This window comes from Macrotis lagotis, chromosome 2 (assembly GCF_037893015.1).
Source record: "Macrotis lagotis isolate mMagLag1 chromosome 2, bilby.v1.9.chrom.fasta, whole genome shotgun sequence".
Taxonomy (NCBI): Eukaryota; Metazoa; Chordata; class Mammalia; order Peramelemorphia; family Peramelidae; genus Macrotis; species Macrotis lagotis.
The window spans coordinates 196,494,300-196,517,784 of record NC_133659.1 but is presented as its reverse complement, the minus strand read 5'-3'; the positions used below and the strand labels follow the sequence as shown (position 1 = coordinate 196,517,784).

The following is a 23,485-nucleotide window of genomic DNA, read 5'->3' as shown; positions in this document are numbered from 1 at the left end:
TGCCTGAGGCTGTCCGTGGTCTTAAAGACAGACAAACAAAAAACCTCAAGACTTTCAAAACTAACGGAGAAATTCTTTCTTCCTCACAGAGATCTAACTTCAGGTTTACACTCTCCGCCCATCACTGCAGTGTGCTGAGCCCCGCTGAGGTGCCTGGACCGTGGTCCGTCCTCTCTGCCTCTCCCCAGACTCCGGCCGGCTGACCTCCTCTAGGCATTCCCTGCCCTTGAGGCCAACTGACCCTGTCAGTCTGGTTTGTGTGGACTTTGATTCGAACTTTGTTCTATTTATTAAACGACTTATATTTGTGCAGGAGCTGCTTGGAGAATGTCCGATATTTTTGGCCATTGCTTTGCGCCCCCCAAGAAACTTCCCTCGCAGTTTGGAAAAATTTTGCCTCCTTCTCCCTTCGCCCCATGTGCTCTTTGGGTCATCTTTCAGAGACTACAACTGCCAGAAAGCCTAAAAAGAAAAAAAATTGCGCATGCGTACAGGAAGAGCGAGCTGTAAGGGGAAAGGGGACAATGAAGTGGCTGTGACTTTAAAGACTCTTCTCCCATTGGTCCGAAATGACCCAATCAGAGTGCTGAGATGTAACCAATGAGAAGAACCGAAGCCCCGAGCCGGGCTGGTTTGAAAGGCTGTCGGAGAGCGGAAGTGGCGGTTGGCGCGAGGAGAAGAGGGTGGGGGTGGGGGAGGGAGAAGTTGGACTGGTGGCGGGGCGGGGGGCGGGGAGGGTAACGGAGGGGCGCCCCGCGTCTGACACCGAGAGGAGCTGAGGCGGCGGAGGCGACCGCGGCGCGGGCCGGAGCCAGGGTAAGGACAGGCTGACCTGCCCGGCGGGCCGGGCGGCCGCGGGGGACCCGGCCGCTCCCCTCCCCCACCCATCCCGGGGGGAGGAGAGGCGAAAGAGGGGCAGGGCCCGGGCACCGCCGGAGGAAGGAGCACCCCCCCCCCCGGAGCATCCCCCCCAGCATCCCCCCGGAGCACCCCCCCAGCATCCCCCCGGAGCACCCCCCAGCATCCCCCCCGGAGCACCCCCCCAGCATCCCCCCGGAGCACCCCCCCCCCAGCATCCCCCCGAGCATCCCCGCCTCCGTGGTTCTGGAGTCGGGGCTTCTGGATCCCAGTCTCGCTTTGTAGCCTTGGGGAGCCCCTTGTAACCTGCCTGGAACTCAGTTTCTTCATCTGTAAAATGAAGACCAGTCGGCCCCCGAGGACCCTCCCAGCCTTATTAGTCTTTTTTTTTTTTATTTTTGCAAGGCAATGGGGTTAAGTAGCTTGCCCAAGGCCACATGGCTAGATAATTATTAAGTGTTTGAGACCGGATTTGAACCCAGGTCCTCCTGACTCCAGGGCAGGTGCTCTATCCACTGCGCCACCTAGCCACCCCAAGCCTTATTAGTCTTTGACCGACCATGCTTTGGGTGCGGGTGGTCGAAACCGCATCTTTCACCCGGAATCCCCAAGGGAGAAGTGAAACCGATACTGCCGAGAGGAAGCATTTGTGTAAGGTCACTTCTGGACAGGGAGGGATGTGATCCCCAAAATCTAGCATCTCTTAAGCACCTAATATATGCCAGGCTTTGAGGTACAAAGACAAAAAAAAATGAAGCAATCCCTCAAACCTATATACAAAATAAAGTCTCATCCAATACTGGAAGCTTTCTCCGATCCTCCTTAAGGAGGATGTTGATTATTTCTGATTTATCTTTTTTATAAATATGTTTCTAGATAGTTGATTGCTAATTGTCTCCTTCAGGGCCTGGGACTATCTTTTGCAACCCCGGTTCTTAATACAGTAAACTTTTATTGATTGATTAATAGGAAAGAGCCCTAAACTGGAGGGAGAGGGAATCAATCAACTAGCATATACATTTGCCAGGCACATAGATGCTGGGGATACAAATACAAAAAAATAAAATTACTCTTAAGGAATTTACATCCTAATGGAAGAGACACTAAGTATGGCTGTAAATATATACAGGATAAATATACATGTGAAGTAATTAAAGAAAAAGTAGGAGGAAGGGCATTATCAGTTGGGGAAATCAGGAAAGCCTTCATGTAAAATGTGAGGCTTGAGCTGAACTTTGAAGGAGTTCTAAGAGGAGTTGAAGAAGGAATACTCCCCAACCCTGGGGGACAGCCAGTATAAAGACACAAAGAAAGGATATAATGCAATACATAAAGGACAGTGACAAGTGCCCTTGACTGGTCTTGTGAGATGCATGAAGTGGAGTAGAATTTAATGAAGCTTTGAGGGTTGGTTGGAGCCGGGTTGCAAAGGACTTTACATGCCAAGCAAAGGAGTTTGTACTTGTTCCTACAAACAATTGGGAGCCTCTGGAATTACTGAGTAGGACAGTAACACCAACTTTTGCTCATTTAGGAATATTAATTTGGCCACTTTCTAGAGGATGGAAATAGGAAGGAGAGGGATTTAAAAATGGGAGGAGTAGGACAGAAAGGCAATAATTTGGAGGTTATGGCATAATTCAGGTAAAAGGCAATGAGGGCAGCTGGGGATGGTTCCAAGAGATGTTGATTGGATTGGACTTTGGCACTTGACCAGTTATTTATAGTGAGGAGTTTGAGGATAACTTTGAGGTTTCCTGACTAGATTAAGAAAGAGATCAGTGAGACATGTTTATAAAGCAAACTTTTTTGTAAGGCAATGGGTTTAAGTGATTTGCCCAAGGTCACACAGCCTAGTGTCTGAGATCACATTTGAACTCAGGTCCTCCTGACTCCAGGGCTGGTCCATAACCACTGTGCCACCTAGCTACCCCTATAAAGCAAAGTCTTAAAGAACTCCTATAAAGTAGATTCTGGTAACAGTCTGAACACTTTTTTCTTCCTAATATTAAAGGTGCTGGAGGCAAAGTATTTGATCCTTCTTTGTGAGTGAGTTCCTTTCCTTTGACCCCCCCCCCCTTGTTTTCCCTTCTCTGTCATAGTATCTCAGGAAAAATGTGCTTTCATGACCCCAAATCAAGCAGGAATGGTTATCATCCTCCCTTAGAGCATTTAGAGCACAAGGTTCATAGAATATAGGATTTGTGAGTGGATGATACCTCAGAAACCATCTAACCAAAATCCCTCATTTTCCCAAAGAGAAGTGTTTTGCTCAAGGTCATACAACTACATAAGTGTCAGAGCCAGGATTTTAATCTGTTGTCTGACTCCAAATCCCACTGTCAAGTCTGTCAAGAAAAGAAATAAACTTTTGTACCAGTTGGGGAGTTGACAGAGATCATGATCCTGAAAATGACCTGTATTGCTGATTTTCTTTCCCTGTTTCTGCACTGGCCTGCATATTTTGGTGAGCTCTTCCAGGCTAGAAATAAGATATGACTGGATGAACAACTATAACAAAAATGACACTTCTCCCGAAATGAAACTACTTATTCAGTGCCATACCAGTCAGACTGCCAAAAATTATTTTATAGAGCAAGAAAAAATAGTACCAAAATTCATCTGGAGAAGCAAAAGGTCTAGAATATCAAGAGAATTCATGAAAAAAATGCAAAGAAAGGTGACCTACCCATATCAGATTTAAAACTATATTATATAAAGCAGCAATCATCAAAACTGTCTGGTACTAAGAAATAGAGTGATGGATCAGTGGAATAGATAAGGTACAAAAGAAACAGTAGTAAATTCTATAGCAATCTACTGTTTGATAAACTCAAAGATTCCAGCTTCTGGAATAAGAACTCATTATTTGACAAAAACTGATGGGAAAAATGGAAAATAGTATGGCAGAAACTAGCTATAGACCCACATCTCAACCCTATATCAAGGATTTAGATGTAAAAGGTGATAATATAGGCCATTAGGGAAGCAAAGAATAGTTTATCTGTCAGATCTATGGAGAAGGGAAGAATTTAGGATCAAAGAAGAGATAGAAAAACACTATAAAATGCCAAATGGATAATTTTGATTACATTAAAAAGGGTTTGCACAAATAAAACCAATGCAACCAAGATTAGAAGGTATACATAAAGCTGGGAAACAATTTTCACAGGCAATGTTTCTAATAAAGGACTCGTGTCTAGAATATATAGAGAACTGAGCCAAATTTATAAGAATACAAGTCCATTCCCCAATTAACAAATGTTCAAAGGGTATGAGCAAACCATTTTCAGATTAAGAAATTAAAGCTATCTATAGTCATATAGATTTTTTCATAAAATACTCCAAATTCTTATTGACTAAAGAAATGCAAATTAAAACATCTCTGAGGTATATTGATCAATATGACTAAAAAGGATCAATGTTGGAGGGAATGTTGAAAAACTGGGACATTAATGCAATATTGGTGGAGTTGTAAACTGATCCAACCATTCTGGTGTACCCAACTGTACCCAAAGGGCAATAAAACTATGCATACCCTTTGATTCAGCAATACTGAGTTTGAATCCCAAAGATATCATAAAAAAGAGGGGAAAGACCAACATGTACAAAAATATTTATAGCAGCTCTTTTTATAATGGCAAAGAATTGAAAAGTAAAGGAATGGTCATCAATTGGGGAATGGCTGAACAAATTATGGCATATGAATATGATGGAGTACTATTGTTCTAAAAGAAATCATGACTAGATAGACTTCTGAAAAGCTGGAAAGACTTGCATGAACTGATACTGAGTGAAGTTGAGTAGAATCAGGAGAATATTGTACAGATTAATTGACAGCAACATTGTATGATGATCAACAATGATGGACTTAATTTCTCTGTTCTGTGATCAAGGAAGACTTGTGATGGAAAATACCATCCACATCTAGATTAAAAAACTATGGAATCTGAATGTAGACCAAAGCATACTATTTTTCACTTTTTAAAACTTGTTTTATGTTTTTTTTCTTTTTCTCATTTTTCCCCCTCTTTGGTTCTGATTCTTTCACAACATGATAAATATGGAAATATGTTAAACATGATTATACATATATAACCTATATCAGATTACTCATTGTCATGGGGAGGGAGGAAGGAAGGAAGGGAGAGAAGTATGAAAAATGTGGAATATAAGCTTAAAAAAAGATTAGTATTGAAAACTATCTTTGCCTAAAAAAGAAAATAAAATAACATTCAAAAAAACAAACAAGAAATGAGACATCACTGTAGTATCTTTCTAGTGCTCTGGGCTCAGATATTCTTTCTAGCTTCAGATGAAAGCAGTCATGGCAAACAGGCTCTCATTAATCTTCACAGTTCCCTGGGGGAAGAAGGGTGCAAGCAGCTGTTCTTCCTGACTGGGAAGAGTAAAACTGATGTACCCGAGTGAGGTGATGTGTCAGGACACCCTCACTCTCTGGTTAGATATAGATTAAGGATGAAGACCTAGGCTTCTTTGGCTACAGCATTGCACATTGTCATATCCACAGCTTTGTCCGGGGTTGAGGAAAAATATTTCATTAGGCTAGCTGACTTTTTCCTATCCCCTTAGGAGGCAGTAAAAGAAAGACTTATAAAGGTTACCAACACTCAGTTACTATGTCCATTTTAATTTCTTTAGTATGCAATTCAGTAGCAGTGTAGTATCTTTTTAGCTGTGATATAACATTGTAGGTAGCTGAGATAGGCAAACCACAAACCAGACACATCTTTTCCAATATATCATGTTGTGAAAGAACATTGTTAATTAGGATGTAGAGGGAATGTGATATTTAATGGGTGTAAGGTTTAGGATATTACATCCTCTCTCCTTGGGAGAACATTGAACTCTATAAAAGGGTGGCTGTTGCTAGTGTTGCCACCTTCAATTGGGGGAGGAGATATTTAAAATTAGGACTTAGCTGGGTTCACAAATAAATAATGAAGAAAAACATGGATTTTGTCAAGATGAATCTGGAATGCTGTGTTTAATTCTGGGCAATGAATTTTAGGAAGCATATAGGCTGGAGCATGTCCAGAAGAGGGCAATCAGATGATATGAAGACTGGAAAACATGAAAATTGGTTGAGGGAACTAAGCACATTTAGCTTGGAAAAGGGAAGACTTAGAAGGAGGCTTGTGTTCAAATAAACCAGGAACAATGGATGGGAGCTCCAAGAGATGCCAAGGAAGAAACAATTGCCCCATCTTTTGAACTTTGAGTTCATATTGAATGCTAAGCATTCACATTCTCATTAGATAGTAAGGTCCTGCTAATTGAAAGTAAAAAAGCAGATACTGGCCCACTTTTGCAAGAACTGTTGAAGAAGGGATTCTTGGTAGCCTCAGAAGTCTTTCCAACTTTTATGATCTTATGGTTTCTAGACTATAACAAGTGAGCTATAGGGTTTAGAATGCCAGTTTAGGGAGAATCCTCAGTCCAAATCTCACTTTTTGACCTGAGCAGTCTTGGATGATCCTATTTTCTCTGTAACCCAGTCTTCCTATCTCTCTGCTGTTTAGTCATTTTTCAGTTGTGTCCAACTCTTATTGATTGATTCTGTTTGCGGTTTTCAGCAAATATACTGAAGCGTTTTGCCATATCTTTTTCCAGCTCATTGGAAATTGAGGCAAATAGGTTTAAGTGCGTTGCCCAGAGTTACATAGCTAAGAAGTCTAAAGCCAAATTTGAACTCGGGATGATGAGTCTTCCTGATTCTAAGCCTTGTTCTCTATCCACTGTGCCATCTATTTGCCCCTCCAGTCTGTCTGCATAATAATAATAAAAAAAAGCATTATGACACTTTTTAAAAATATGGCCTCATTTTAAAGATGAGAAAATTGACTTGCTCAAAGTCACACAGCTTTTAGCAGTAGAGCTGAGACTAGAACACCACTCCCCTGCCCCAAGTCCCATATAATTTCCACTATACAATACTGTTTTATTGCCTGACAATTTCACTCAAGCTTAGACCCCAAAGAAAGATTTTATTTATTTTTAATTTTACAATTCCCCCCCCCCCGATTCTTACTTCCCTCCCCCCACCCCCAACAGAAGGCATTATGTTAGTGTTCACATTGGTTGTTTGTTATACATTGATCTCCATTGAATGCGATGACAGAAATCATATCCTTAAGGAAGAAAAATAAAGTATGATACAGTAAAATTACATAATAAAATAACACAATGCTATATTTTTAAAAATTTTACTTTTTAAATTTTGTTTATTTATTTAAGGCAATAGGGTTAAGTGACTTGCCCAAGGTGACAGCTAGGCAATTATGTGTCTAAGGTCAAATTTGAACTCAGGTCCTCCTGACTCCAAGGCCTGTGCTCTATCCACTACACCACCTAGCTGGCCCTGGGCTATATTTTTTGAGTTAAGCTCCAGAATCTTCTTGAAGCTTTTGGGTTGTCATCCATGTTCTTTAAGCAAGAGAGAAAGGTCAGAGGAGAGAATTTGGGAACTGGATTAATTCTTTTTTTTTTTTTTAAGTATTTGCAAGGCAATGGGGTTAAGTGGCTTGCCCAAGGCCACACAGCTAGGTAATTATTAAGTGTTTGAGACCAGATTTGAACCTAGGTACTCCTGACTCCAAGGCTGGTGCTTTATCCACTACGCCACCTAGCCGCCCCTAGAACTGGATTAATTCTTGAGGAACTTCTAGTTACTCAGTTGTATCTCTAAATCTAGCATGGTGCTTGTAGCAGGCATTTAAATGCATTTTGGAAGTAAATGAAATATTTGAAATGGTGTTTTCTTTAGTGCTTTCTGTAGAGATGTTTACCAGGTGTTGTTGGAGGGCATCAATACAAGAAGATACAAGAGCTAGATAGAGTGCAAAGAATCAGACTTGTAGCCTCAGTTCATTAGCCACTGACTATATGACCCAGACAGCACATGCACAAAATAATTTAAGAATAGCACAAACCAACATACCAACAAGTTTAAAATCATATAGTACAAAGTGAGTATTGAATGCTAAACAGCCACAGGGTAAATGATTGATCCAAGTAGGGTTGAATTAGTCAAAGAATTTTTCCTTGAGGAGGCGAGTTTGAAGCTAGATTCTGAAGAGAGAAAGGTTCGTCACAAGGAGGAAAGGGCAATCCAACTAGAGGAATGGTGTCTAGAGGCATGGAGGGTGGAGGTAGAAGAATAAACAATCTGTGTGTAGGGAATTGCAAGCACATTGACTAAGCCAGGGTCAAAGGGGCAGATTAAGGTATCACAGAGCCAAAACTGAAAACATCAACAATTGGAAAAATGTTCAGGATCTCTGAATGGTAAGCTATTTGGAAGGGTGAGAGGGAATAGAACATTTTCCCTGATTTCTACCTATCAGTCTAATTTGATCACAGGCTTTTAGATTTGGAGATGAAAGGGATCTAATGTTTATCTTTATTCTATTTCTTTCTAGGTACTGCCATAGTGATGACAGAGGAAGATAGCACCGTGAGGGTAGTGGTTAGAGTAAGGCCCCCTACCCCAAAAGAACTGGAAAGCCATCGAAAGCCTGTGGTTCAGGTGGTAGATGGGAAAGTGCTGGTGTTTGACCCTGAGGAGCCAGATGAAAGTTTCCCTGGACTGAAGTGGGGAGGCAATGCTCATGATGGACCCAAGAAAAAGGGCAAAGATTTGAAGTTTGTCTTTGATCGCGTTTTTGCTGAGACAGCTACCCAACAGGAGGTGTTCCAGCACACCACCCACAGCATCCTGGATGGGGTTCTTCAGGGGTATAACTGCTCAGGTAAGTAGCTAGTCAGGCATTATTGTGTATAGAGCCTGATTGTAGTACCTGATGAGAGATACAATAAAAGTGCATGCAATTTTTACTATAATAATTATATTTGTTTATCTAGTTTTTTGAGAAAAAAGGATTGTTTATGTCCATTAGGGGTAGTCTTTAAAGTGAGGATTATGGCATGTCCTCAAGGGGAGGTAATGTGATTAACCAATCAGAGAGAAAATGGAACACATCCCCCACTCTCCTGTGATAGCCAATACTGGACTTATCTCCAACACTCTGCCATTTTCCTCACCTTTGATCATTGAACATTTCCCCTCTCCATCCCTTCTGCCAACCTCTGATGACTGTGATTGATATACAAGGTCCCAACTGAACTGCAACCCTATACCAGCTATACAAGCAGAAATCTCTGAGGAGTATCCCTCTTTTCCATCTGCTAATATTTCCACAGTCTTCCCTGAAATCACCTCATGATGATCCAGGTAATCTATAATGAGAAGGAGGCTTTGAAAGCCAAGGCAGTGGTTCCTACCTCCAGCCATCTTCATTTTGTGTGGGAAAGAGTGAGTCAGACAGGATGATCTGGCATGGATATGCTGTGATATATGATGTCCTGCACTTAACAGAGTTCCTGATATACAGTTGGTGCTCAATAAATGTTTATTGATTAATAAGTTTCATAGATGTCATTACCTTATATTTCTCTCAAATCTACTCTTCTGCATTTCTCTATCATTGTTTGACAGAGTTTGAAAGCAGAAGTCTTCATATTTTGTTTATGGTTCTGTCCATTATTACCTTTGAGAAACTTATAATTGGGGCGGCTAGGTGGCTCAGTGGATAAAGCACCGGCCCTGGAGTCAGGAGTACCTGGGTTCAAATCTGGTCTCAGACACTTAATAATTACTTAGCTGTGTGGCCTTGGGCAAGCCACTTAACCCCATTTGCCTTGCAAAAACCTTTAAGAGAGAGAGAGAGAGAGAGAGAGAGAGAGAGAGAAATTTGTAATCTAGGGGAAGAAAGAGAAAGGAGTGGATAGGCAAGTTCAATAGTAATTATAGCCTTGTAGTAGTAATTATAGTAATAAGTATCAGTGTTAGGGAATGACCAAAGAGAGTGCAACTAGGAAAATGGTAGTCAGAGAAACTTTTCTGAAGGAGAGTGAGAATTAAAAAGGAAGGAAAGACCAGAGAGGAATGGGAAGAAGAGATCTGAACAAGTAGATTGGCTTATGGAAAGGTTCATAACATTGTACCCTTTCCTGTGAAGAGGATGAAAGAGGACTGACCTGGCATCTCCCTTTATTTTCTGCAGTGTTTGCCTATGGGGCCACAGGAGCAGGGAAGACACATACCATGCTGGGAAGAGAGGGGGACCCTGGCATCATGTACCTGACCACAATGGAGCTTTATCGGCGTCTAGAAGCCCGCCGGCAGGAGAAACAATATGAGGTTCTCATCAGCTATCAGGAGGTATTGTAACCCCACCCTATTTATCCCTAAACTTAAGAGGAAAACTAGAATCCTGACTAGACCTCTTTCTAACCTTCTTAAATCAGGCCTTCTCCACCCTTATCTGGCAACTGACTCTCAGTGCTTGAGTGGTTAGGAAGTGAGAGTGGTGGCAATAGTGGGGGGCTGAGGGGCTCAAAGGCACATGGAGGCAGACATGGAAAAGACTGACTAATAAATAAAGTCATACTTTAACACTCTTGAATTCTGTCCTTCTAATCCAGCATTTTAGACATTTATCTAATCCTTCTCCTAAGCTGCTCCACTGCCCTTTTTTCTTGAGAAAGAAGGTAGTCTGGGTACCAAGATAAATGCTGGTACCTTTGAACAAAGAAGTAGACATATCCCCTCTCCTCTAATCACAAGGAGACCAAGTGTAGGAGACAGAAAACTTGAATTCAGGTTCCTTATCTGTCACTGAGCCAAATTCATCTTTGGAGCCTCAACCTCAGTTTTCCCCATCTAGTGGTAATATTTGTTCATCTATTGCCCTCCATCTTCCCTTATCCTACATATAAGTTGGTTAAAGAAACAGTATTCAGAATGGGCTTGCATAACTCATATCCTACAAAACCACATGGTAAGCCACCTTTCCACAACTGATTAAAATGATCTTTTTTAGCTCATTCTTAATCCTCACCCTTTCTAACAGCTTAAGACAAAGACAACTCCTCTCTTCCTCATCACCTGCCTCTGCCTCGTCCTACTTACTTGGTTGAACTCATATATATATATATATCCTACTACCCCTGATTACCTGCCTATTTTCACCAACAGCTCTTGGTCTTCTTTGTTTTTCAGGTGTATAATGAGCAAATCTATGATCTTCTAGATCCCAAGGGTGCCCTAGCTATCCGAGAGGACCGGGACAAGGGTGTTGTGGTTCAGGGACTTTCCTTCCATCAGGTTAGATTTTTTTGATTTTTCCATCTGTCTCATCTCTCTTGAGAAATCCTAATTCTTGCCTTCCCCTTTCAGCACTTTTCTGCTAAAGACTAGTTAGAATATTATCGGGGGGGGGGGGGGGGGGTGCGGCTAAGTGGTGTAGTGGATAAAGCACCGGCCCTGGAGTCAGGAGTACTTGGGTTCAAATCCAGTCTCAGACACTTAATAATTACCTAGCTGTGGCCTTAGGCAAGCCACTTAACCCCATTTGCCTTTCAAAAAAAGAAACCTAATAAAAAAAAGAAGAAGAAGATTATCTGGGGTTACCACATATTTCACAAAGGGAAATGAACCCAGGGAACATCCTTTGGAATTGGAGGGATTCTGGGGCTAGTGGTCTAGTCAAGGATTCAGTCAGAGACCAAGAACTTGTTTATGTCAATACTGCAAGCCCATTCTGAATACTGTTTCCTTAGCCAACTTCAGCTGAACAGCTTTTGGAAATGCTGACCAGAGGGAACCGGAATCGTACACAACACCCCACTGATGCCAATGCCACATCCTCTCGCTCACATGCAGTCTTTCAGGTGAGGGTTTTGCAGCTGGACCAGTGATCCTGGCATCCTTCTTTGCTTCCCCATCTCACTGGTTGGTCCACCTACCCCTTGTTTTGTTGCTTCCTGTAGATCTATGTAAAGCAACAAGACTGTGTGCCAGGATTGACCCAGACCCTGCAGGTTGCCAAGATGAGCCTGATTGATCTGGCAGGCTCAGAGAGGGCATCAAACACTCATGCCAGTGGGGAGCGGCTTCGGGAGGGTGCCAACATCAACCGCTCATTGCTGGCACTTATCAATGTCCTCAATGCTTTGGCAGATGCAAAGGTAAACCTTTGGTGCTATGGCCTCATGAGGTGAATGGTTGTGCAAGCTGAATGTGGGAGGGTTGGCTAGGTTCAGGTGGAGGTTGGCAGAGAGCTGGTGTCTGATCCTGACAAGCAGACTCACCTTCTCTGACTGCTTTCCTGCTGAGTTTGGGTTTTAAGACGAGTGAGGGGAGAAGCTTCAGGTCCCTTGTAGCCTAAACCTGAACACTGCTCTTTCTCAAATGCTACCTTGCTTGCTTGTTTGACTTAGCCACCTTGTACATGTATGTCTCCTTCCTGAAAGGGCCGAAAGTCTCACGTGCCATACCGAGACAGCAAGCTGACTCGTTTACTAAAGGACTCGATAGGAGGGAACTGCCGGACAGTGATGATCGCTGCTGTCAGTCCCTCATCCCTGGCCTATGAGGACACCTACAATACTCTCAAGTATGCTGACCGTGCAAAGGAGATCAAGCTTTCGGTGAGTCTCTGCCCAGAAGATAGGGCAGGCAGAGATCTTTGTAGATAGCAGTGTAGAGAATGAGTGAGGACCCCAGCTTAAAAGTATTAGTATGACATTCAATTTAGATCAATGTATAGTATGGAAAACAATGTAAGGATCATCAGACTGCCTTCTGTGGGGAGAAAGGGGGAGGGAAGGGAGGGTGGAGGAAAATGTGTAAAATTGAAAACCTTACCAAAGGGTGATGAGTAGAAACTACTATTGTATATAATTGGAAAACAAATAAAATATTTATATAATAAAAAAAAAGAAGAAAAGGTGTTAATGTGAGACAGAGGAAAAAGAAAGAGGTGACCAAAGGAAGTTTAAACCCTCATTTAGAACAGTCTTCCTCCAAAATGGAGACCCCAGTGGATTGAGATGTTGAGAAAGTATCGGGGCCAATAAGGTGGTATGAGAGGATAGCGCACTGGCCCTGGAGTCAGGAGAACCTGAGTTCAAGTCTGGCCTCAAACACTTAATAATTACCTAGCTATGTGACCTTGGGCAAGTCACTTAACCCCATTGCCTTGCTAAAACCAAAAAAAAAAAAAAGAAGAGAAAGTATGTACTCAAAACTTGGTGATAGAAACCAAGGACAAAAGAATCAAACTGTGAGGTGACTGGGAATGGCGGATGGGACAAGAGGGGGTAGCTTCTCTCCTGTGTAACTGCAACTTCCTTCTCAGCTCAAGAGCAATGTGATCAGCTTGAACTGTCACATCAGCCAGTATGCCACCATCTGCCAGCAACTTCAGGCTGAGGTAAAGATCTGGGGACTTTAGGATTCCTGGATCGGGTGGGAGGGAAAGGGAATCCTTACAAAACCGAAGACCTACTTTCTTTGGCCCCTCCCTCTTTCCTTTTTCTGTACTAAACTTATACTTTGGCTGGATCTAAAGCTTTGATGGATAAGGTGCTTGTATTCTAGGTGGCTGCCCTTCGGGAAAAGCTCCAGGTTTATGAAGCAGGAGCAAGGACCACCCTACAGCAGCTCCCGGAGCTTCCCAAACCATCTCTCTGCACTAGCCTTCTTCAGCCAGGGTAAGATGCTTCCTCTCCAGTCTTTATCTGAGGTAGGAAGAGGAAAACCCAGGTGTATTTCAAATCCTTCTCCCTTTTTTTTTTCTAGTATTGGTGTAAGAGGATATGCTGGCAAAGGTTAGGATTCTATTTGTAGCTAAGGTTACAACTTAGTCCTCAGTCCACTTAAATAGGTTTCTGGCACAAATCAAACTACATATTTTAGCATTTCATTGTCCATCTTCCTTCCACAGAACCCTGGTTAATGCCCATTGACTGACCAAGCTCTATTAGTGATCATTGTATGCTATCCTGGTGCCAGAAGCTTAGCATTATCTCCTTTATTGTCTATTCCCCATTCTGTATCTTCCTTGCTTCTCATTTTAGCCTTTGTCTCCCCCTCAGCTCTGGTCTTCCTGACTCACCGACATTGAGCCATCATCCTAGTCAATCCTCTTCTCCAGAGCTCTACTCAAACCCTGTAACTCCCCAAGAGGAGAATATAGAGAACCAAGTGGAGGATAACAAGGTAATGAAGCCCCTCTTCAGTTTTAAAGCACATAAATCAATGAAGGAGAGGGAAGAAAGCATAAAAGTATTTCCGAAGCTGGTGAGGGAATTGAGTTGCAGGTCAATTGACAAGAACTTTTGTAATATTGGGAGATTCCTTCATTCTCTTCTTTTTTCCCCAGGTGCTGAGATGATCACTCAGGTCTAGCCCCCTTAACAGGATTACCTTTGAACAGCCTTGGGCTATTGATGGCTTATAGGCCATCTCTGGTATAGGAACAAAACAAGACTTTGGTGCATTTTTTTCCTATCAAATAGATGTCAACATCCTCACAAAAACTGCCCTAGGGCTTAATTGTGTATGGTTCTGGGCTGACTATTATATTTATAGATTACATAGAACTCAGCATATAGATTAAAACCAAAACTGTTTGGACATGACCAATGTAGGAATTTGTTCTGCTTGACCAAGCAAATTTCTTACAAGAGTTTTAGAGCTTGTTATTGTTCTGTTTCTAATGGTGATAGGGAGAGATAATAGATTTTTTAATTGAAAAAAATAATTAAAAAGAATAAGAGATTTCAGAGATCTAAGATTCTTCCCTTTAGAATCTACAAGTCTAAGGAGACACTAATGCAGTCCTAACCAAAGAGCTGACATGCAACAAAGCTTGGCTTTTATATTTACATTGTAAATGTAATATAGAGTAAATATATAATAGAGTAGAAAATAGAATGAGTAACTGAGGGAGATTAAAAAATGGCCTAGCTCAGAATCAACCTAGAGAAGCTTAGAGAAAGAAGGAATGGGTGGGTTTCAAGAGTTAGTTGGTTAACGGGTAAGAGACAACTTGAAGAGGAAAGGCATCATAGGCTCTATGTGTCTATGTAACTTCTTGCCTTATATCAGGTTCTGCAACCTCCTGTTCTGACCCTAGAGCCCAAGCTAGGATTGTGTGGCATCACACCAGCAAAAGTGGACAAAGACAAGACCAAGAGGTAGGTCTCTTTTTAAATTTTGCTTAGAATTTAAAATGGGAGATATACAGGGAAGATTTGGCAGGATCCTATTACAGTCAACTCTGGATTATCCATGTTATTAGTTATCTGAGACAGGTCTTTCTCTCCTTGTTGATATTATCACCTACTTTGTTTATGTCTCATTATCTTTATTTATATTCACTCATCCACAGAGCCTTCAACCCCAACAGGCTGCTGAAAGGAGAGGGCTTCTGTAATTTAAAAACTGCATTTTCTCTTTGTCTTCTGGGAAGGTGTGAGCCAGAAAGATAGCAAGTTAAATTCAAGAACTGCTCTGCTTAGACTAGTACTTGCCTTTGTTTTTTTTGTAGGGCATCTGGGGGAGATAATTGGAGTTAAGTGATGTGCCTGGGGTCACACAAATAGTTAAGTATCTGAGCCTGAATTTGATCTCAGTTCCACCTGACTCTCAAGTATTTGACTTTTTTAGGCTGGGAGTTATGCTGTCCATCTTCAACATGAAGTTGGGAATAGAGATGGACAAGGTTTTAGTTCCTCCTGATTCACATCTTCACTGTATGGCTTCATGATTGAATTTGAATTGACTTTGGATCCCCCAAATATTTGGAGTACATTTATTTAAGCATAAATACAAAAACAGTCCCAATCAAAGAAGAATTTGAATTATTTGTGCCATGATTCTCTTTTGTGAGGATCATAGTTATGACTATACTATTATTACTATTAATATTTTTTTTCTGGCCTTCAGTGTATCAGTCCTGTGCCACTTGGCTTCCCTGCTTGCCAACCCCTCCCAAAATACTTGATGCTTGGCAGTGTATTTAAAGCTTCTGGACAGAAGGCCCTGTTTAATTTTATTTCTTGTTGGGGAGTGTCTGTTCCCAAGTCAGCAAAAAACACTGCAGTCTGAATAATCAGTGGCTCATTATCTGTCTCCTGCTGTCAGCTCTGCAGGGCCTCAGAAGAGGGAGGGACATAGCAGGATATCTCCCTCGACCTTCTTCACTGAGTCTTCCACTCCTCCAAGTACTCACCAATAGGATGTTTACCTACTTGGTATACCCTGGTACAGTCAGCCTTGAATTCTAATTCTGTTTCTGCAATTAAGTTGCTGAGTGAACTGCAGATAAGTCATATCCTGTTTTTAGGTCTTCCACAGTATATATATCAGTTTCCTTATCCATAGTATGGAGATAATAATCCTTGTTATAGCTACCTCCTAGAGCTAATAGGAGGATAAAATGAAATGAGAGGCATAAAAGCCTGTACAAAGAAAAAATTATAGACAAGGAGAAGAGATTGTCATGGTTTTCCAGTCAGCCAATCAATGAGCACTTATTAAGCATCTCCTATATCCGAGGCACTGTGCTAGGGATACAAAGAAGAAGTCAAAACAGACCCTGTCTTCAAAGGTCTTAGAAGATGACATCTATAAATCAGAAGAGAGAGAGGACCTGAATAAGTCTGACTTTTAAAACAGTCAAAATCATTTTGTTTTTAGAATATAAATTTATGGCATTTCAGAGATGGAGAAGACCTTAAAAGGCCATCCAGTTTAATCCCCTTCATTTAGTGATGTAGAAATTGCCATTCAGAGACAAAACATGACTTGCTGGGTCATACAGCTAGTTAGTGAAAAGTGTGAGACCACCATCCTTCCTCCCATACTTTTCCCACTATACCCCACTTCCAAACTCTGATTTATTCCAAATACTCCATAGTTTAGTAGATGGTCATAAAGAGTTGCTATGTCTGGAGGCAGTTAGTTGGTGCAATGGATAGAGCACTAACCTTGGAGTCAGGAGGTCCTGAGTTCAAATGTGGCCTCACATACTTGATATTTATCTAACCCTGTCACCTTGGGCAAATCCTTTAACATGATTGCCTTGCAAAAATCCAAAAAGGAAAAAAAAAAGAGTTGCTATGTCTCCCAAGACCATCCTAAGAATAGAAATCTCTAAACATATCTAGCCTGTCCTTTGGTACTAGGTATAGTCTATCCGAAACCCATATTTATATGTATTTGTAAAACAGTTTTACTTTCACAGTGTTGCTCTGGCTGTTTTAATCTACCCATTCTTATAATTTTGCTGAAATTGGCTAAATTTTTTCATATATTTTTAAAATAGAATTTGCTGCAAAACTGCTTATATAGAGCTACACGTGTTACTTGTTTAATAAAGTGAGACATATCTGTATTATGTGCAGAACCTCATAATGAACAATAGGAGTTTCTGCACTCATTAAATTCTTAGCTTGGCCAAGACTTAGACTTGTCCAAAGGAAAAACTGAAGTATAGTAAGGAAAGAATTGAGGTCTATAGCAAAACAATGATCAAAATAGTGGTCAATCTAGGAGACCAACACTTGTTTTCTTGTTCTCACTTGGGAATTCCTGACTAGGAAGTAGAAAGCAGTTGAATGGAAAAGGTTCTAAGTTTTCTTTCTCATCAATAATTCAGACTAGGGTTGGGTGAGGTGAGGAGGATGTGAATCATATAACCCTTTGTTTCACCCCCCCAGGCTAGCCTTGATGGTGCTACGTGTGGCCCAACGTCAGTATTCTCTTCTCAAAAAAGCCAATCTCCTGTCACCAGACATGGTCTTAGAGTTTGAGGCAGTGCAACAGCTTGTTCAAGATGAGGGAACAGTGCCATGGAAGGAGGTAGATGATACTCTGAGCCCAGCTAGAGGGGTACCTTTGTCTCAGGAATCATCCCCAGAGTCAAGTGAGTATCATCTTGTCTATAAAGGACTGATTTGCCTTCATGTGGGACCAAAGTGATCAGAACAGCAAGTGAAGCACTTGAGTGGAAAGCTGAGCCCTGAATTGGGAAAAATTAAAAATGTGGTTATGGGTTTATCTGTAACCAAATAAAATCAATTAAAAACATTGCCTTCCTGGCCCTAGAAGAATCTTAGTTATGGTAAAGAGCAGATGAGACATTTAGATATGCATTGTTCTTCGATATCTGTTGTGTTCCTCTCCTTGTCCTCCAGACACTTCCTTGCCCTACTCAGGTTCTGCTCCAACTCTTTAATTTCTCTTTTCTCTATGTCTAGCACCTCCAACATATTCTGGCCCAACAACACGAACCATGGCAAGACGTCTGAGTGGGCTTTTGCCCATCCTGGGACTTCCACCTTTCTCAACCCTCTCACCCCAAAGCTCTCAGGCTCCAGGGAAGAAAAAGAAGAGGAGGAGATCAGATGAGTCAAGCTCTCCTGAGCTGAAAAGTCACTCTTCCTCTAAACTAGGAGTCAAACGGCAAAGGAAGTCTTTGCCCCGAGCAGAGAAAGGTTCTCTGCCCCAGGCAGGGCTTTCCCCAGAACTCAGCACCCCTAAGATGGAGGTTGCATCCACCAGTACCTTTCCCAGACTTTGCTCAGCTACTGTTGTCAAAAGCCGGGTGCCCCTGGGCCTGTCCTCTATGCAGAACTGCTCTACTCCTCTCAGCTTACCTACCCGAGACCTCAATGCCACCTTTGACTTATCTGAGAGAACCTTCTTGAAGCCTGCATCCTCTGAATTTCTCAGCTGGGAGAATGTCCCTGTTACTTTGAACAAGACAGATAAACCCTTCATTCCCAGGTAGGCCTCTTTTCTTCCTGGGACTTCTACCCACCTGTGCCAAAACCATGAGGGTTAGGGACATTTAATGGGTAAAAAGGATAGATTTGAGCTCATGGTATCAGGCCCAGAAGAACTTCATTCTAAGGCACTGATAAACCTGCCAGATAGATTTGCGAGAGCTCATGGAAGGCAAAAGAAAGAAGGCATCATAAGACTAGAGAGAGAGAACAAAAGAGAAGTCTACAAACTGCTTACAGGTCAGCAAGCTTGATTTCAATTCCTAGTAAAATTCTAGAATTTTAATTAAAGGAATTAATTAAAGTAATGATTAGTAAATTTTTAGAAAATTAATCGGAAAAATATTAATCAGTGATCATAAAGAGACTTCAGCAAGAATAAGTCATGTCAGACGGCTCATTTCCCTTTTCAATAGGATTCTAGACTGTGGATCAGGTAAGGTTACAGAATAATACAGTTGGAAATGTTAAGAACTGATTGAATAGCTGTAACCAAAGAGTAGTCATTAATGATTTGATTTTAATTTGAAGGGATGTATCTAGTGATGCTCCAAGGATCTCACTTAGCCTTGTACCATTTAACATTTAACATGGCTTGGATAAAGACAGAGATGGGATGCTTATTAAATTTGCAGATGACAGCCTTGGATAGTTAACACTTTGGATAATGGTTAGCTTCCAAAAAGATCACTACAAGGTAAAACACTGGACCAAAGCCACTGAGATGAAATTTAATATAAGAATGAGTATAAAATATTAAGTGCTTGGTTTCAAAAAAATCAACTGTATGGGATTAGATTGGAATTCACTGGGAAAAGATCTGGGGGTATTGCAACTCAGCAGGAATCAACATTGTGCTTTAGACTAATTGCTGTAATTCTGGACTACATTCAGATAACAGAGGACTTGCATCAGGACTAGCCAAATGACAAATAGGGCTATTCTCTGACCTAAGAAGGCCACAGTGAGAGTGTTCTTTTCTGGGTGTCCTGTCATAGGAAAGATGTGAAGAAGCTGGAGAGTGCCTGCAGGAGAGAGGAAGCAGGATAGGTAGTAGCCTTGATCATGTTACTGTTTGGTAACTTGTTTAGAAAATAGAACAAACATGATAATTATGTTAAGTATATACAGGGCTGTCATGTGCAAGGTTGATTCCACTTATTCTTTTTCCCTGACTTTAAAGTACACATTTAGGAACAGTAAGTGGAAATTATAGAGAGGCAGATTTCTGTTTGATGGAAAGAAAAACTTTTTCTAATAATCATAGCTATCCTAAAAATGATATGGGCCCCCTTAGGAAGTTCTCATTTAAGGTCTTCTTGCAAAGGTGAGGCCACCAATTTGGCAGATATATGATAGTCTTATTTAGCAATGCAGTGGACAAGATGGCTTCTAGGATTACATCCAACTCTGAATTTCTGTGATTCTTCAACTGAAAGTAAGGAATAAGCTCATCTTAGAATCAGTTTCCCTTTCAACCTGGTTGGTTCTGTGTCCCAGTCTCAGGAAACAGGACATTCTGGAGGGATCAGTCTCTCTTGGGGCTTCTTTTTTTTCAAGCAGCAAGGCCATTGCTGCCAGTGTCTCAAAGCCGTTGGCCAAGAATTAGTTTCTAATTATTCCCTTGTGTGACTTATGGAGCCTTGCTTTAGGAGGTGGAATGGGGAGGGCAGGGACAGGCAATGTAGATCTGAAGCAAAAAATCTGGAAGGAGAACTAAGGAAACCAACATGGCTCTTTTAGCAAACTTGTAAAACCTTTGGAACCTATCCAGCACCTTTCATTAAGCCTTTCCTGTTTTGATTCTTGCCAGCAATAGTTCACATTTCTGTGTCACTCTAAGATGTCCTCCTTACATCTCTGAGATAAATGGTGCAACCATAATCACTTATGTTTTACAGGTAAGGGAACTGACATTTGGTGAGGGTGAGCATCTTCTCTGAAGTCATACAACTAGGAAGTATTAGTGCCAGTACTTAAATTAAGACCTTCAGGTGCTCTTCCCAATATATCACACTCAGTTTCTCTCATGACCTCTATCCTAACTGCCATTTTCCTTTTCTACTTCCATCCCCACATATAAAATCAAGGGATATCCCCTTCTCCCCCAAAAATCAAACAAATGGAGTGTCTGCTTAGCCAGAGAGCAATTCCTAGGTCAGATTGGTTTCTGAGGCATCTCAAGATTGTTAAGTTTAGTAGGAAGTGACAGGATAATAAAAACAGTGACAAGTTTTTATTCTTCCTTAGTATCCCAACCCCCAACTCTAGCACTAACTCCATCAGAAACTTACCTTGGAGATGGGCAAGTAGAAAGGTTTTTTGAACTCCAGTTCCCAGCCCATGTCAGAAATTGACATCTGGATGTTCTCCCAGAATGGGCCTGTCACTCAGCTGTCAGCAAAGGGAGTGAAGAAGAAAGGAATCGTAGCATCTCAGTTGAAAGGGACCACAGAGGTCATGTACTACTATCTCCCACCCAGGGAGTGCTAGGGCCAGGGTATGAACAAAAAGGAAGAAGCTGCTTAGTCTTTTATTTTCCTTTCTAATCTGGGGATCCTCATCTTCCTTTTTCCTTCAGGGGACCCATGCCACTATTCACTGTGAAGGGTCCCAAGCCAACATCTTCCCTTCCTGGTTGCTCTACTTTCAAGAGGAGGCGCCCTTTGAGGTAAGAAGGAGTTAGAATCTCTACCCCCTGGAACACCTTGTTTGACTGACAGCCAAGTTCCTATATGCAGATAATATTCTTAAGGCAAGTTATCTATATCCATTACTTGTTCAGTAATTGCTAAGCATCAATATTTTTATGGCTGATTAGTCATCTTATGGGTAAGACATCCCATTTGAACTGACTAACATAACTAACTGAATTCAGTGACTGGACAGTGTCACTTCTTTCTTCATTGATTCTGGGAAGCTTCCAGTTATCCCTTCCCAGGGATAACATCTTGTGGAGATTTTCAGTCCTCACTTTGTGAGGAGAGTGTAACATCTTTCACTTTTCCATTTTCTCTTTTCATCAGGTCCTCAACCTCCTGTACATTGGCTGCCCCACAGGGTAGGAGTCGAATCGCCAGACTCCACAGCAGCACTTTGAAAAAGCCAGCAGGTCCCCTTGCCATTCCAGGTAACTGGTGGGAGAGGAGGTGGGGAGGTTTAACCAAGACCAAGTTAGTACCAGATGGAGGATGGAAAAAGGTCAAAGACCTGCCCTTCAACTCTCAGTTCCATAAATGAAACTCCAAATACTCAAAAGGACCCCAAGAAGAAGGCTGGTAGATAAAAATGGAAGGGAAAGAGCAAGATGGAGCTCCAGAATAGAAACCCTCTATACTTTCTCTTTTTTCCCTCTCCAGAGCCCCCCTCCAGTCCCCGATGGATAGGCAGCCAGAGGAACAAGAAGGACATGGTACTGGGATTTGGAGGAGCCCCACAGACTGGTATCCGGCCCAACACAGGCAAATCCATCACGAAGGGGTCCTGAGAATGGGATGTATCTCCTGTGCTTACCATCTTGCCACCTTATGTCCTATACTTGTCTTGGCATTCTATTCTTCTTTATGAACTAAAGATCAACTGATAATTCAACTCATCTTCTAGCACACCTTCCTAATTAAATCCACCTGATTTCTTGACATGGTCTCTTCCTCTCTCATGCTCTTATTGATATCAGCTTGTACTTATATTCACATACATGTATTCAAATGTTTTTTATTCATATGTGCGTGTGTTCTCCCTCCAAAGTACACTGTAAACTTTTTTGTCCAATATATTTTTATTTATTTTGTTAAATATTTCCCTATTGCATATAAAATATTTTTAACATTCATTTTTTTAAATTGAGTTCCAAATTTTTTCCCCTCTCTCCCATGTCTCTCCCCTCCTTAAGAAGGCAAGCAATTTATTTTGATTCTGCATATGAAATGATGCAAAACATTTCCATATTAGCCAGATTGCAAAAGAAGACACAGACAAAAAAGTTATGCTCCTATCTGCATTCAAAGTTGCTCAGTTCTCTCCCTGGAAGTGGATGGTGTTTTTTATCATGGTTCTTTGGTAATTGTCTTGATTAGAGTAGTCTTTTGCAGTTGATCATCCGTCACTATTATTGTATATATAGTATTCTCCTGGTCACACCCCAGTAAAACTATCTCAGAAGACTGACTCAGCTATGTTGAGGGTAACCCAGACCAATTGGTGACTTAGGGGGATACATACTCCAAGACTTTTCCCCGGTGGAAACGGTGGATGAGAATAATTTGTTCCAATAGTCATGAAAGAGGTTGAAACAGGTACTATAGAATGTTTAGAACTTAGCAAAACATTGAAGACATCAGAGTCATCCATTGCATCCCAGGCCATCACCAGTCTTCTTGACTTTTGTCATGCTCCTTGACTTCTTCCAAATGACTCTGGAAGAGAGAGCGAAGGTTTTGACAATTGTGCAAGTCGGCCTTACTTAAATCCAATTCATGCACAAGTTAAGGCATCACCCTATGATGTCATTGGTCCTCTTCAAAAACAAAGGATAGGGGCGGCTAGGTGTCATAGTGGATAAAGCACTGGCCTTGGAGTCAGGAGTACCTGGGTTCAAATCTGTTCTCAGACACTTAATAATTACCTAGCCATGTGGCCTTGGGCAAGCCCCTTAACCCCATTTGCCTTGCAAAAACCTAAAAAACAAACAAAAAAAACAAAACAAAGGATAAACAAAAAAAGGGCTATGTGGGGGAATTTAAGTAATAATAAAGACAATAGAAATCAATAAAAATTAATTTTTTAAAAAATCATCCATTTGTTACTTAAATGTAAACTTGTTCACCCTGGGCCTATATTCTCATTTGTAAAATGAAGTGATTGGAATAAAACAGTCTAAAAGGCCTCTGAGCCCTTCCAACTCTTAGAAGAATTCTTGAGTTCTAGAAATAGTTGCATTCCTATCTTCAGTCCTTTCTACCTGAGT

General features: G+C 41.4%; 1 protein-coding gene across 1 annotated transcript; it reads left to right on the top strand.

Moving 5' to 3' along the window:
- The first annotated feature begins 716 nt into the window (after positions 1–716).
- On the top strand, positions 717–22,157 carry KIF18B (kinesin family member 18B). Its single transcript, XM_074224343.1, has 16 exons — positions 717–816; positions 8,301–8,630; positions 9,945–10,102; positions 10,943–11,047; positions 11,503–11,613; positions 11,713–11,910; positions 12,196–12,372; positions 13,083–13,157; positions 13,325–13,437; positions 13,822–13,945; positions 14,837–14,925; positions 17,452–17,657; positions 17,992–18,520; positions 21,101–21,190; positions 21,546–21,649; positions 21,879–22,157. Exons 2-16 carry the CDS (start codon positions 8,315–8,317, stop codon positions 22,004–22,006), a joined length of 2,523 nt encoding a protein of 840 aa, XP_074080444.1. The 5' UTR covers positions 717–816; positions 8,301–8,314; the 3' UTR covers positions 22,007–22,157.
- Positions 22,158–23,485: the final 1,328 nt, after the last annotated feature.

Bases quoted from the DNA above. Each gene is read 5' to 3' on its own strand.
- KIF18B (XM_074224343.1), top strand. From the start codon at position 8,315: ATGACAGAGGAAGATAGCACCGTGAGGGTAGTGGTTAGAGTAAGGCCC. The intron at 14,926-17,451 runs GTAGGTCTCTTT...TCACCCCCCCAG, and splicing joins GACAAAGACAAGACCAAGAG to GCTAGCCTTGATGGTGCTAC. The intron at 21,191-21,545 runs GTAAGAAGGAGT...TCTTTTCATCAG, and splicing joins AAGAGGAGGCGCCCTTTGAG to GTCCTCAACCTCCTGTACAT.